At 37.6% G+C, this 16,021-nt stretch overlaps 1 protein-coding gene across 1 annotated transcript in view; it reads left to right on the top strand.

The window, feature by feature from the left end:
* SLC5A8 (solute carrier family 5 member 8) overlaps positions 1-16,021 on the top strand; it is a 65,485-nt gene that overhangs the window by 24,266 nt on the left and 25,198 nt on the right. The window contains exons 4-9 of the mRNA XM_070599216.1: positions 4,750-4,817; positions 5,844-5,998; positions 8,908-9,048; positions 12,025-12,154; positions 14,625-14,713; positions 15,624-15,736. Coding sequence (XP_070455317.1) covers positions 4,750-4,817; positions 5,844-5,998; positions 8,908-9,048; positions 12,025-12,154; positions 14,625-14,713; positions 15,624-15,736 — 696 coding nt within the window. The remainder of the gene's footprint in view (positions 1-4,749; positions 4,818-5,843; positions 5,999-8,907; positions 9,049-12,024; positions 12,155-14,624; positions 14,714-15,623; positions 15,737-16,021) is intronic.

The raw sequence follows: 16,021 nt of genomic DNA, 5'->3' as shown, positions 1-16,021 counted from the left end.
TTTCTGATTTTGTCTGTCTATTTATCTCCTTGCTCCAAGCTTTGTTAACCTTTGCCTTTTTGTTTCAGAGGGCTCCCTTCATCATTTCTTGTAAGGCAGGTCTAGTGGTGATGAACTCCTTCAGCTTTTGTTTGTCTGGGAAAGCTTTTATTTCTCTGTCATATCTGAAGGATAATTTGACTGGATAGAGTACTTTTGGGTGATACTTTTTGTCTTTCAGTATGTTAAATGTATCATTCCACTCTCTCCTAGCCTGTAAGGTTTCTGCTGAGAAATCTACTGAAAGCCTGATGGGGGTTTCTTTGTAGGTTATTTTCTTCTCTCTTGCTGTCCTTAATATCTTTTCTTTGTCATTGACTTTTGGCAGGTTTAATATTATATGTTTTGGACAACGTCTTTTTGCATTGATGTAATTAGGAGTTCTATTGTCTTCGTGTATTTGCATGTCCAGTTCTTTCTTCAGGTTTGGGAAGTTCTCAGCTATTATTGCCGTGAACAAGCTCTCTGCTCATTTCTCCCTCCCTTCTCTCTCGGGGATACCTATATCCTTATGTTACTTTTCCTAATTGAGTTGGATATTTCTCACAGAATTTCTTCATTTTAAAAAAATTTTAGTTCTCTCTCCTCCTTCACCTGAATCATTTCTAGGTTTCTATCTTTGAGCTCACTGATTCTCTCCTCTATAAGATCTGCTCTATTTTTTATGCTTTCTGCATTATTTTTTATCTCATTAATTGGGTTCTTCATATCCAGAATTTCTGTTTGGTTTTTCTTAGAGCTTTAATCTCTTTGGTGAAGTATTTATTCTCTTCATTAATTTTATTCCTGAGCTTGTTGAACTCTCTTTCTGAGTTTTCTAGTAACTTGTCTAGTTTCTTAGATTTTTTATTTTTTTCCTTTTTCTCCCCAAAGCCCCCCGGTACATAGTTGTATATTCTTCGTTGTGGGTCCTTCTAGTTGTGGCCTGTGGGACGCTGCCTCAGCATGGTTTGATGAGCAGTGCCATGTCCACACCCAGGATTCGAACCAACGAAACACTGGGCCACCTGCAGCAGAGCACGTGAACTTAACCACTCGGCCACGGGGCCAGCCCCAACTTGTTGAGTTTCTTTATGACAGCTATTTTGAATTCTTTGTCAGTCAGATTGTAATCTTCTGTGCCTTCAAGTTTAGTTCCTGGAGAGCTGTCATTCTCCTGTTCTGCTGTTGCTGTAGTTCTTCATGGTGTTTGTTGAATTGATCCTCTGCCCACACATTTGTGTTAGTTACCAACTTTCTTATTTTGTTAAAGGTTTGGTTACTATGGTTCTGAGCTGCTTCTTGTTATATTTGAGAGCCTGCAACTTTCCGCCCTCTCCTCTCTCTGCTGGTGCCTTTGTTGTGACACTTGTGCCTCTGAGGTTGCTGGTGCTGGTTGCTTTTGATGTCATTGCAGTCTCAGGTGTTGTCACCAGGCTGCAAGGACTGCTGCTTCTTCCAGGGTCACCTGGGTCTTATATTATCCCACTTGCTCTTTGCAGGCTCTCCACAAGCTCAGATGCTGCTGCCTGGTACACCACCAGCACTGCTTCTGCTGGGTTATCTGGGGGTGCTGGCAACACCGCTGCCAGGGGTGTGGGGTTCACAGGTGTTGCTGTTGCTGTTGGGGACCTGGGTTCTTGTATGCAGCTCCTGCTGCTGATAGAGCCAGTGTCAGGGGTGCCACCACTGGGGGCTGGAGTCTCAGGTTCTGCTGTGGCTCTTGAAGCCTTAGGTAGCAGGTGTCACCTGCCACTGTTGGGGGAGGAGTAGGGTCTAAGCCGCAAGTGTTCTTGCTGGCCCTGCAGTCTCTGGTCACTGGTGCCCACCAGTGTGCTTTTTAAGGCCTCAGGTCAGGGGTCCCTGCTCCTGCCAGTGAAATCGTGGTTTGGTTGCTGTCCCCATTGCTGGAGAGACCAGTGCAACTTCAGATGTACTGATGTATGGATCAATCAGGCAGTCTGGTGTGCTGTGCAGGGAGTCCTTTGTTGGTCACTGGATATCTGACTGGTTGTAATTTAGAGGGGAGAGACCAATGGAATGACTCATTCCACCATGATGCTCATGTCACTCTTATTGTTGAATTTTAAGAGTTCTTTGTATATTTTGGATAACAGTCTTTTTTTAGCTGTGTCTTTTGCAAATATTTTCTTCTAGTCTATGGTTTATCTTCTGATTCTCTCAGTATTGTCTTTTGAAGAGCAGAAGTTTTTAATTTTATGAAGCCCAGCTGATCAATTATTTCTTTCATAAATTGTGTCTTTGGTGTTGTATCTAAAAAGGCATCACCATACCCAGGGTCATCATAGTTTTCTCCTATGTTATCTTCTAGGAGTTTTATAGTTTTGCGTTTTACATTTAAGCCTATGATCCATTTTGGGTTAATTTTGGTGAAGGGTGTAAGGTCTGTATCTAGATTCATTTTTTTGCTTGTAGATGTTAAGTTGTTCCAGCACCCTTTGTTGAAGAAACAATTGTATTGCCATTGTATTGCCTTTGCTCCTTTGTCAAAAATCAGTTGAGTTTATTTATGTGAGTCTATTTCTGGGCTCTCTATCCTGTTCCATTGATCTATTTGTCTATTCTTTCACCAATGCCACACTGTCTTGATTAGTGTAGCTTTGTAGTAAGTCTTGAAGTCAGGTAGAGTCAGTCCTCCAGTTTTGTTCTTCTCCTTCAATATCGTGTTGACTATTCAGAGGCTTTTTTCTCTCCATATAAGCTTTAGAATCAGTTTGCTATCTACAAAGGAACTTTTCTGAAATTTTGATTGAGATTGCATTGAATCTATAGATCAAATTGTGAAGAACTATCTTGATAATATTGAGTCTTCCTATCCATGAGCATGGGTTATCTCTCCATTTATTTAGTTCTTCTTTGATTTTGTTCATCAGAGTTTTGTGGTTTACTTCATACAGATCTTGCATATATTTTGCTAGATTTATACCTAAGAATTTCATTAGGAGTGGTGCTAATGTATATGGTATTGTGGTTTAATTTTAAATTCTACCTATTCATTGTTGGTATATAGGAAGCCATTGCAGTTTGTATATTAACCTTGTATCCTTCAAACTTGCTATAATCACTTGTTAGTTCCAGGAGTTTTTTTTATCAGTTCTTTCAGATTTTCTACATAGATGATCGTGTCGTCTGTGAACAAATGCAGTTTTATTTCTTCCTTCCCAATCTGTATACCTTTTATTTCTTTTTCTTGCCTTATTACATTAGCAAGTACTTCCAGTACAATATTGTAAGGAATGGTGAAAAGAGACATCCTTGCTTCATACCTGATCTTAGTGGGAAAGCTTCAAGTTTCTCACCGATAAGTATGGTGTTAGCTGTAAGTTCTTGTAGGTAGTCTTTATTGAGTTGAGAAAGTTCTCATCTAATCCTAGTTTACTGAAAGTTTTTATGATGAATTGGTGTTGAATTTTGTTGGATACTCTTTCTGCATCTATTGATGTGATCGTGTGATTTTTCTTTTTAGTCCGTTGATGTGATAGGTTCCATTAATTGATTTTTGAATGTTGAACCAGGCTTGCATACCTGGGATAAATCCCACTTGCTTGTGGTGTATAATTCTTTTTTGGATTTGATTTGCTAATATTTGTAGAGCACTTTTGCATCCAATTTCTTGAGAGATATTGGTCTGTAGTTTTCTTTTCTTGCAATATCTTTATCTGGTTTTGGCATTAGGGTAATACTGGCCTCGTAGAATGAGTTAGGAAGTCTTTCTGCTTCTATGCTCTGAAAGAGATTGTAGAGAATTGGTGTAATTTCTTCCTTAAATGTTTGGTAGAATTTATCAGTGAACCCATCTGGACCTGGAGCTTTCTGTTTTGGAAGGTTATTAACTATTGATTCAATTTCTTTAATAGATATAGTCCTATTCAGATCATCTATTTCTTCTTGTGTGAGTTTTGGCAGATCATGTCTTTCAAGGAATTGCCCCATTTCATCTTGATTATCAAATTTGTGGGAATAGAATTATTATCCTTCCATTAAAAAAAATATAGTATGCCCCTCTGGGGCTGGCCCCATGGCCAAGTGGTTAAGTTCGCGTGCTCTGCTGCAGGCGGCCCAGTGTTTCATTGGTTTGGATCGTGGGCACGGACATGGCACTGCTCATCAAACCACGCTGAGGCAGCGTCCCACATGCCACAACTAGAAGGACCTACAACGAAGACTATGCAACTATGTACTGGGGGGCTTTGGGGAGAAAAAGGAAAAAAATTAAATCTTAAAAAAATAAATAAATAAAATATATATATATAGTATGCCCCTCTACTTCTTAGACATATGGTAGCAAATTATATAGTCTTTTCTCCATCTTGATCCCTTCTTAGTAATATGTACAGCTTGTCTTTCAAGGACTGGTAGAGCAGTGTGTTTATTTGAACCACAATGACAAATACTCATTGACCCCATTCATAATATCAAATGTTTTTTTAGCTTAATTACAATATAAATGCTTTTTAATGTATTTAATTTATCCAATATTGGATCTGTGTATGTTTTCTGAGGGTAGAAACCAGGTCTATTTAACTTATTAAATAAAATTTTAAGCTCTATTTGTTTTGGAACATTTTATGAGATTTGGACCTAGTTTTAGACCAGTGACTATAGAGGTAGGTGCCCGATAAATGATATAGCTTTCCCTGATGATTTTTTGAGAAATACTTTTGTTGTGTATGTTTCACAGTTATACATGCATTTTCTCTCCTTTTACAGTCACAGGATTTCATCTGTGGGGCGCAGTAGTGGCAACAGGGGTGGTCTGCACATTCTACTGCACACTGGTATGTCAAGAATATTTTTTATCCTTTCATCTACCCACTTGCTTTGCAAAACTGAAAATTCCAATAGTTGTGTGCTGCAGTCTGGGTTGTTCATACCTATTCTCTTACTCCTACCTCCTACAGTGTAACTTTTTTGTAAGGAATATTCAGTCTGGGGTAAAATTTAATCCTTCTTAGAACATTGATCATAACTGAACATTTTTTCTTTCATCTAAACTGTGCAATGGTCCCTAATCTTGTCTCCTAATTCATCCTTACTGTTGCCAGGTTATTATGGCTGTGCTCATATTATTCTTCCACTTAGAAATCTGAGATAAATTCCCACTGTCTTTAGGCAGGAGTGGCCGTCAAAATATGTAACAACCAGTATGGCATGGGCTCTGATATTATCATAGATGCTGGTCCTTAGTGTCTATGCAAGTGGTGCAAGTTTTATGGTGTCCCCGATAGTCTGGGTTTTAACCCTTTAGTTGCTAGATCTTTTAGAAGACAGGGTACCCATGGAGGGCCTGGTCCAGCCAAGGTCATAGGTCCTGGAAGGGGACACTTGAAAAGTTTGTGGCAGTGTCTAGTACAATACAACTTGAGTATTTCAACAACTGGCATGACCTTCTATGTATATACTAGTTGAATATCAGCCCTCCCTATAGGATAAAATATCTGCCTATAGGCACATATTGCCTTTTGCAATTTGACTCTGAATTTTCTTCCCAACAATCTCCCCATACCACTCCAAAATATATATCTGGCCGCACTCAATGTGCCATGTACTTTGACCTCTCTGTGCTTTTGCCCATGCTGTTTTCACTACTTGGAGGGACTTCCATCTTTGCCTCTGCTTATGTTTGAAGGTTTGGCTTAAATATCCCCTTCTCTTGAAGGTTCTCCTAACCTGACCATTTCCCTTGGTGGTACTCTTGGCCAAGATCCATGTTTTCATTGTTTTTGTCTAGTGTAGTGTATAGCATGTAGATGTTTAATAATGTCAGATAGAAACATTAATTCTAATACACTTTCCCTTCAAAGGGTGGTCTTAAAGCAGTTATATGGACAGATGTTTTCCAAGTTGGGATCATGGTGGCTGGATTTTTATGTGTGATTATACAGTCTGTGGTGACTGAAGGTGGAATCAGCACTATTCTAAATGATGCCTATAATGGTGGAAGATTAAACTTCTGGAAGTAAGTAGCTCTTTACCTCTTGGTTAATAGAACACTCTTTTTGCTTTTTCTATAAAAATAATGTCTTTATTGAAATAGTAAGTTTACTTTAGAAAACAAACGAACCTCTAAGAATGTGGTGTAGAAAAATGAAGCTGACAAATAAATGTGTAAGCAGTTTCCACCAGGTCTTTAAGGGGTTAAAACAGTCAGATGGCGCTTAGTTATGTGATACTTAGGATGGTGCATCCTCCTGAGAAGGCATTTATAGCAGGAGTATTTTATTCCAGATATTAAAGTCTGGAATAGGTTCAAGGGTAGGGTAGGGTGATAAGGGAAGAGATAATGGAGAGAGAAGAAAAGGAAACTTCTTAAGAGAAAAACACTAAAAGATAGTGATTCCATTTTGACAGTTTTGTTTCACACAGCCTGGAAAATTTCTCTTTTGATATTGCTCTGGTAATGTATACTATATTATTATGTATTATAATTATATTTATGTGTAAGTATTATATATTACATATTATTTAATAGTCTATATTATTTCTGAGGAATTGATTATGAAAGTTATGGTTGATGCATCAAGTGTCAGTATTGCGTATAATATAAGATGTCTTAAACAACTGTTCAGTTTTCCTAAAGAGAGACTAGTGGAAAAACTAGATATTTCACCCCACTATATATCACTCAATTTAAAAGAATATTTAAAACACCTTCCCTTTTGGACTAGTAGTGTCATGCTTTTACATCATGTTCAGTATAGAGAAGGGCTCATTTTGACATGGACCAGCTTATTTTCTTTTTAAGCAGTCCTACTTTGAGGCACGAAGGCTGAAATCACTGGAAAGAAGAAATAAAACAGAGTTTGCACTTTGTTGGCTCTCTTCTGGTTTTCTGAAAATAGGTTCTAACATTTGAGAAGAGCTTTTTCAGAAATTGGACAGGGTCAATGTGTTGATTTGCAGGAATGAATTACAGCAAATCAACTTCAACTGTTTTCAGTATTTTTTTTCTTTTTACCTCAAGATTCAGATTCCAAGGAAGAGAGCCTCCAGTTGGCTTAGCTTGAGCATGATTCCATCCATCCCTTAGCTAGAGCAGAGCAGGATGTTTTGATTGACAGCCATGTAGACTATTAAATGGAGAAATGGTAGCTTCCCCATAGTAAACCTGGATTGCTGTTACCAGAAGAGGGGAGAATGGACACTAAGAAGCAGATACAACCTGTGTCCACTCAGGAGATCTTGGTCATTCCCAAATCTCTTCCTGGTAGGCTGGGTTGAGGGGAGAGGTTGTGGAACCAATCGTTTTTCTGCAAGATAACTGTTACTTTGTACAAAGGATACACATACTCCCCCATTGAAGTGGTAACATGCATCAATAAAAGATTCTAAAGAATAAAAGATAAGACATTTTTATGATCTTTACTTTGAAGACTGCCAACCATTAAATAATAATGAAAAGGCTTATCGTGTATCCCTTGTAATTCTAATAAGTTTTGAGAATATCACAGGCAAAATATCTGCTCTGGTGGAGATAAATGAAGAGAAGGATTTTGTGTTGGTATTTTCTGTGCAGTCTTTAGTTGGCATAAATATGCTGTTTGGCCTGAAACCACTGAATTTTGTGTTTTAAATCTTGTCTTACTTCCCTCAGGTAGCTCGCTGAATCCTTTGGCTCTTGATTTCCATTTGCTAACATAGTGGCTACTTTCTCTATGGGAGAAAAGGTCAACACCCTTGACGCTCTTAGACTTTGACATTAAATATTAGAGAATGGAATAGAGGCTTTGATCTTTCCACAGGAATGCCAGAATATGCATAAAATCCAAACACTTTATTCAACTGATCTCATATATAAGATTTGGAATAGATTTGAAGAAATTCATAATTTTCAGGAAGTTTCCATGAAAGCTAATTTTGCAGAAATTTATCAAACCCATATTGTGTATCAGAGATGAACAGAATCATTCCTTCCAATGTGGTACCTTAAGAAGGATTAAAAGATGTATAAGCAGTGAAGTTAAGCTTTGTAACAATATTTTTGTCTTAGGTAAATGTTACAAAGTGTCTTGTAACTATTAGTTTTTAGCTTGTGCACACAGCATTTTCAGAAAGCGTGATTAGGGGCTGGCCCGGTGGTGCAGCGGTTAAGTGTGTACGTTCTGCTTTGGCAGCCCGAGGTTCACTGGTTCAGATCCCGGGTGTGGACATGGCACTGCTTGGCAAGCCATCCTGTGGCAGGCGTCTCACAGTAGAGGAAGATGGGCACGGATGTTAGCTCAGGGCCAGTCTTCCTCAGCAAAAAGAGGAGGATTGGTGGCAGATGTTAGCTCAGGGCTAATCTTCCTCAAAAAAACAAAAAAGAAAGAAAAGAAAAAAGAAAGAACGATTATAATGACATGGTAGTTTTAGAACATGAAAACCTTTAAACTGCCTTAATTGACTGATTTCTTGAGCTTAAATATAAATTAGAACTGTGACTGTACATGTGCTAAGAAAGGAGTTATACACACAAAATGTGCCAATTTTGTGTTCATTTCAGTACCCTATCTCTTGCTGTGGTGAATTTAGGAACCTATGTTTCTCTTTTCAGTGTCATGGTCTTCTCTGTTTATAACATGGCAGACTTGCTTAAATAATTTCCTATGGCTATGGGAGAACAATTTATATAAACACTCAGAATGATTATTTATTTTCCCCCAGTCCCATCCAGAATTTCTAAATCTCTGAAAGTATCAATTTTTGTTTCATTAAACTTAAGTTAGGAATATTTCTACCTCTTATATTACTTGATAAATTTGTATATATTTATGTATATGTACATATTTATATAGGTATACACTGCTTGCTTCAAAAAATATTCTTTGAGGATTTTCTGTAGTTTTTTTGCTGATGGTTCCGACTTGTTTTCTGTTTCTTTTCGTTTAGTTTTAATCCTAATCCTTTGCAAAGACACACATTCTGGACAATTATAATAGGAGGGACCTTCACGTGGGCCAGCATCTATGGTGTCAACCAATCACAAGTGCAGAGATATATTTCCTGTAAAAGCAGATTCCAGGCAAAAATGTAAGCCAAACTGTGGTATATAGATCATTATAACCATCAGTTATCTTTATGGAAACTCTTTCGTAAGTCAAGCTTTGCTCAAGTTTAAGTCTTTCATATCATGAAATTCCAAGAGATATATGATATACTTACTTACAAAAGGATAAAGTGGTACTGTATGTTTTAAATCAGATATAGAAAATATTTATATGAATTGTTAAGTAAAATAAGTCTTATCAAATAAATAGGCATTTACTGTGTATCTGTGTAACGAGCTATCGGGATTAAAAAATTATAAATACAAGGCTCTTATTGTTAAGAAACTTAACATCAAATTAGGAAATACATGCAAGTGAAATAACACTAGAGAGGCATAACAGTTCCCTGAAACAATATGACAATAGAGGAAATGTTCCAGAGCATTTTATTGCCAGATGTGCTGGTGTATTTTATTTTCAGACACAATCATAAATTTATAACCCTGCTCTAATACTTGCTACTTGAGTGATCCTGGATCAGTTCTTAGACTCTTTTAGCTTCAGTTTCTAAACTTGGTAAATGAACCTAAGAAATATACCTCTCATGGGAGGTATTGTGGAATACTGTGTTTGGCACACACATATTAGAAGTCCAGTAAATGTGAATTCCTTTTCCACCTAAAATCATGGAATGCAAAGGCAGAAGATGAGTAAGAAATTCTTGTCAACCAGGCAGATCCTGAAGGATGATCATATGTGGGCAGGTGGAGGAGAGTGGGAGGGCATTCTAGGTAAGCAGAGTAATTTGGACAAAGCATAGAGGTTGAAAGGACGACATGGTCAGGGAACTCTCAAGCTCATCTTGGCTTGAGCGAAGAGTATCAACAGTGGCTGGTTGTTTCTCAGGAGGCCTCAGATCAGCTTGGTGACCACCATTCGTTGTGCTGATAAATATGGCTCACTAGGCCCACATGCATGTAGGAGCCTAGAAACTCTAAAGAGATTAACAGTGTGATTGGAGTAGGAGAAGGAGTGGCAATTCTATTTCTATTCAAAGGAGAACATGAAAATACTGTGATGACACATGTTAGAGCTCAATATATTGAGAGTAAATTGGTTTGGACATTATCTATCTTTAGAAATTTCCACAACGACAGATATATATGAATATGAGTACAATAATTAGATATGGAATTCCCCAAAAGTGAGCTTAGGAGTTCTGATATTTTAAGGAACTTGAAGGCATGTAATTTATATATCCAGTAATCCACTGGATTTTGAATCTATACCAGAGCGGATGCCTCTCCCAAAGTAATTGTGCACATGCTCTTCTATTTCTTTGGGAACATGAAACTCAAAAAGCCCAATTTTATAGCTGTAAGAGCAGCGTTAGAGCTTTCTTAATAGGAAGCAGTTTCCTTCAGGATAGCCCAATGGGTCTCCTTAGCAAGGCGGACTCCCCGAGCTCAGGGGAACCATTTTCTCCTGTTTTCTAACACTCTCCTTGGGAAGAATGAATCCAGCCACAAAGTGAAGACCTACTGACATTGACTGGTCAGGGACAATATCAGATGTTGATAAGTGGTGTATTTGGATAGTATTAAAGTCAAAATGATATGGTAAAATGTTAAACTCATATATAAGCAAGGGCTGAGCAGGAAAGTGTCAGGGCATATTTTCTGATGATTTGGAGATGAGATATAGCTACTTTCACTATTTTTATACAATAACAAAAAATGTAGTAAATTTAGTCAATTCAAAGGAAAAGGCTAGCAATCTGTTGTTTGGCACCCGTTGCAGGGTGGGTCCTCTGGAAGCCAACTTTGTGATGGAGGTTAGCATGCCAGAGTCTATTACAGTAACGCTGTAGAAGAGAAGGAAGAGAACGAAGCAGAACTGGACAGAGGGAGATATTGGACTGTGACTTGGTCTCAACAGAGGCTTCGCAGGGAGCTTGGAAGCTGGGATGACTCTTCAGACTTACCCCAAGTTAGAGGGGACTGGGCCTTTAAATCTCTGGTTCCAGAAGTCATTAGATGCAGGCTTCCCTGGGGAAGCAGGCATGACTGTGGGAGTGATACCTCCCTTCAGCCTAGGACAGCTCATCACAGTGTCCACCACAGCACCGCTGGGGAAAAAATGTAGCCACCTTAGTGAAGGAAATGTTTTCTATTCAACTGATTATTAAGACATAGCATTCAATGACATTAGCACTAATAACATCAATAACTACCATTTAACAAGTGTTTATCACATTCCAAGCACTGTGCTATATGATATATATTATTTCATTTAGGCTTATAACCCTGTGAGGTGGGCATTGTTATGTCTAGGTGTAAATGGAGAAACTGAGGATGGGAGAGGCTGAATTACTTGCCCGGGGTCACATATGGCAGGTAGAGCCAGAATTTATGCTCAGGTCTGACTCCAGTGCTGTTACATGAACCTTTGCATCCTACTGGAGCACATGTATTATATTGTATTATAATGCTGAACAATGTTTGAGAAGATACCCGTCCAAGGAATACAGGTTTGCCTTTCATACCTAATGGATGATATTACAAACCACATTTAAACAAGTTTGATGAGTTGCTATGTAGATGCTAACAATATTTAGCAGTTTATAATTGCGTTACTTTAAAAAGGAAAATGAACAATAGTTGCTGCTCTGTTGACTAATCAAATCTCTATTTCATGACAAGAAGCCCTGAAGTAAGATAATTAGATACCATTATGAAGCTGATAATACCCATGGAACTCTGACGAGGAGGATACATTCGTTCAATGGAAAAATCCCATCTATTCCAAGTATTTCCACACACATTGTTGACTGACATCATAAGCAGAATGTTATGAATAAAATAGGCCAGAATAAAATAAATAGCATTTTTGATAACCAAAAGATAGCATGCATTTATTGAGAATAATCATGAAAGTTTCTCTGTTTGTTTAACAAGTTTCCTAATCTTTGGGATGGAAATTACAGTTGTCATTTGCTGGTTTGTTTTCACTTCTGTAGGTCTCTCTACATCAATCTTTTGGGACTTTGGGTAATCCTCGTCTGCTCAGTGCTTTGTGGACTCGCCCTGTATTCCAGGTACCATGATTGTGATCCCTGGACAGCCAAGAAAATATCTGCACCAGACCAGGTTGAGTACCATGTCTTTCTTACACACGGATTAATAACATTCAGAAAGCTCATTAATTGGGAAGAAAGAGTGTTTATGTTCTTGTAGAGAAACAGCAAATTGGTACAATATAATCATCTTTGACTTCTATAATGCATTTGGCAAAAATTTATTTTAGCAGATCCAGCAAGAGTGAAGAATGCTGCATCCAAGATTAAAATATTGAAATACCTGGAAAAATTTGAAGCCAAGTGTTAGATAGAAATAACTCAAGGCTGGGAGTAGAAATGTAAACACAGTTAAAAAAACTATACACGCAACATGGTACTGTAGAGTATTTTGTGGGTATTGTTAGATTGCTCATTTATGAACAGTTATATTCCATTCTTTCACGGATAAAGAAACGAATCCAACAAGTGAACATTTATTGAGTACCAACTATGTGATGAGATTCTGTGCAAAGAGCCTTGTATCCTTTATCTCTTTTAATTTTCACAATCCTGTAATTCTAATCTTATAGATGAGGAAATGAATGAACCTCAGAGACGTGACATAGCCAATAAATAAGAATAACTGCAAGCACTCATCACATACTTACCACGGGCCAGGTGCTATCATAAGTGCTTTACATAAATTTCAACTTCTAATCCTCACAGTTACGCTTTGAAATAGGTGCTATGATTATCTCCCTTTCAAACATGAGGAAACCAAAGCACAGAGAAATTAAGTAACCAGCTAATAAACTTGGATGCAGGATTTGAACCCTGGCAGGCTGCCACCAGAGTCCTACCTTTGAACCTCTCTGTCATATACCATCGTTCAGAAAGTGGAGCTAGAATTCAAACCCAGGACTCCCTGACTCCAAAGCCTGAGTTTTTGTTCTCAGAGTTCCTGCCAAAATTATTTTACAGGACTTGCTTGTAAATCAAGTGCCCAGGGGACTCATTAGAATGAAGATAGGGTAAATTTTTTGTTGGTGCAAATGCATCACATATTCCCAGAAAAATACAGCTTTGTGGGATTAGAAAATGAAGGCATGCTTGAGCTGTGTATCTCAACCTTATCTTAGCCCATCCTCTCCTTTTGATAAACGGATCCTTCCTATTCACTCAGAGAATCCAAGAATCATGTTTGCTCTGAAGATGGAGGCACTCTTCCATTATATTCACTCTAGTCAAGAATTTTTTGTGGTTTTTGTTGATCTTTATTGTCTGTAGTTTGTATCATGAAGACAATAGGGATTTTAAAAATGTTTCTGATATGCCTTCCCTTACCCCGGACAAAAATATCCCTACAACTTCCTAACCTTGAGACCCCTTGTCATAGAACGCGTTCAGCAGTGTCTTGCATACATGCACCTATCGCTTAGAGGATTTTAGATCTCATTGTAACACTAGCAATGGAAACTACTTCTGCTTGTGTATGGGATACTGCTTGACGTTAAACTTTTAAGAAATCTTGGGAATTTGCTTCTCATATAGAGAATCTCATATAGAGAGAAGTGCTGCTCTCATTTTCTGTGAATAAAGAATTAGTAAACTTTGGAGAAAGTGGAGGAAACATTCTTAAAACAACTCAACACGGACCCTTGGGACAGTGCAGGATGTGCTTCCATATCCCATTAGCAGACCATTGTTAAATGAGACCAAAGAAGCTGGTAAGATAGAGCATGCCATCCACTCTGTACTATGGGAGAAGGAATCAATAATGTTTCAATGCAAATGAGAAGACATTTTTCTGGAAAATTATCCACTTTGACCCTTTTGATATAAAAATCAGTTTTGCTGAAAGACTGCCATGTAAAACAGTGCTGAAGTCATGCACATTCTCATCCTTATTTAATATTTATTTAAAAAAATAAATCAAAAAGCAAACTTATCAAAAGGCAAGTTGGTATCAGTAACTTTTTTTGAAAGAAGCAAATTTCAGGAATTTACTGAGGTTGCTCACCACTATGTCTCATACATGTGCAGCTATTACACTTTCAGTCCTGGGAAGTGATTGAAGTTCACAAAGATGGCCTTGAGTCATCAAGTAAAGTTAATTAAGTGATGTGACTGCTGCTTGCTTAAGCACAGAGGTCTGTAAAATATTTCCTTTAAATTGATTTGTTATTCCAAAAATGAGAATAGCAACCTTTTTATCAAGCATGGACTATACTAAGTGCTTTACAAAGAGTATCCAATTTAACTTTTATGGCAACTCTACAAGGTTAGTTTTATTACCCCTGTTTTACAGATGAGGAAACTGAGGCTCAGAGAAATTAGGTAACAAAAGCCACATCTGTCTGAATCCAAAGTCTGTACCTGTAACGACTGTGCTATTCTCTACTTTAAGTGTTACCTGTTAAAGATTTAATTTTAGGGATTTGGAAATTTCAGTTATGTGGAATAGCTTCCTTTAGTTCTTGAAGAAGATAAAATAAATGAGTCATTCATTAATTTTATTTGAATGAAAATAGTACTCAGGAGTAAATTTTTTAATTTTTCAGCTCATGCCTTATTTGGTACTAGACATTCTGCAAGATTATCCAGGACTTCCTGGACTTTTTGTGGCCTGTGCTTACAGTGGAACATTAAGGTATGAACTATATCACTCTAATAATACATGGTTTCTCTGTTGGGATCCTTCTTTTGTTATTGGATAATTCGAGGGATAAAGCTGAATTCTGGACGTGGGCACAAATGGCCCAAAGTTGGCAATCTACTCCATGTATCCTCTCTGTCAGTCTGACTCTTATCTTTGTGGGCTAGCAGTCTGTTATCATCAGTCTCCACTTTTAACTTAGTCCCTATCTTCTAATACACTATCACATACCCTATAGGGTCATAATAATGATGATCACTTGATGGTAGCTTTTACTGATTATCAAAAATAGGTACCTACAGTCTCAGTTTAAAATATGCATGTGGCTAAAGCATAATCAAATGGACAATTAGAATTAAAATCTCCCATTTACATGCTGAATAATATACACTGTCCAAAGAATCTTGTTTTGTGTTTGAACTTATTCATTGCACATTCTTCCTGTGTTTGCTCCAGGGAATTCTTATTATTAACATGTGCATCATATGTTAGCGAGGATCCAGGGAATTAATACTATTGATATTTAAGACACGTTAGTGAAGACTTATGACAGTTCTTTCTATGCACAAAGAAAAATAGGTTTAAAGTTGTTATGTAAAAATGCTGCATAATATATGTAGATTCTTTCCATAGACACGATTAATTGCAAGAGGGAAGCAACATTAAATGGTCCTTTCTCACTATTAAGCCTATGGATGTTGCCTGAATCATTCTTGGATGGGAACAACTGCCAGAAAGAGGATGCTGGGATCATTCAAAATAATATAATAGAAATCTGGTTATAGTTCAGAAGTAACAATTTGTTCTTCCCCTTCTCCTTCCTGCTTAAAGTATTATTAAAGTATTATTGAAGTATTATTAAAGTTAAAATGTTACAAATCGAAAGTTCTATTTTCCCTCGCAGCACAGTGTCCTCCAGTATTAATGCCTTAGCAGCAGTGACTGTGGAAGATCTGATCAAACCTCACTTCAGACCGCTCTCAGAAAGGTCTCTCTCTTGGGTTTCCCAAGGAATGAGTAAGTTTCCATTTTCACAATTCCATTTTAGCTCTGGGAGATGATTTTTAAAGATACTAGAAATTCTTTTCCGTAGTAGATACAGAGTGAGAACCTCTGAGTGCCAATGGATATACATATCCGCATGGCTATGGCTTAATGCAGTCATGGTTATATTTGCAATGAAGATTTAGGAGATACTTCAAATAGTTAGTTGTCAGGGACCACAAAGGACGATTTCCAGGGGTCCTATTTGGCTGTCCTTTCCTACTGTCTTCCTATCCCAGATCTATGTCAAAATTCTTA

The sequence above is a fragment of the Equus przewalskii genome, chromosome 29, assembly GCF_037783145.1.
Source record: "Equus przewalskii isolate Varuska chromosome 29, EquPr2, whole genome shotgun sequence".
Classification (NCBI taxonomy): domain Eukaryota; kingdom Metazoa; phylum Chordata; class Mammalia; order Perissodactyla; family Equidae; genus Equus; species Equus przewalskii.
The sequence above is the reverse complement of the archived record's forward strand: the minus strand, read 5'-3'. Positions and strand labels throughout refer to the sequence as shown.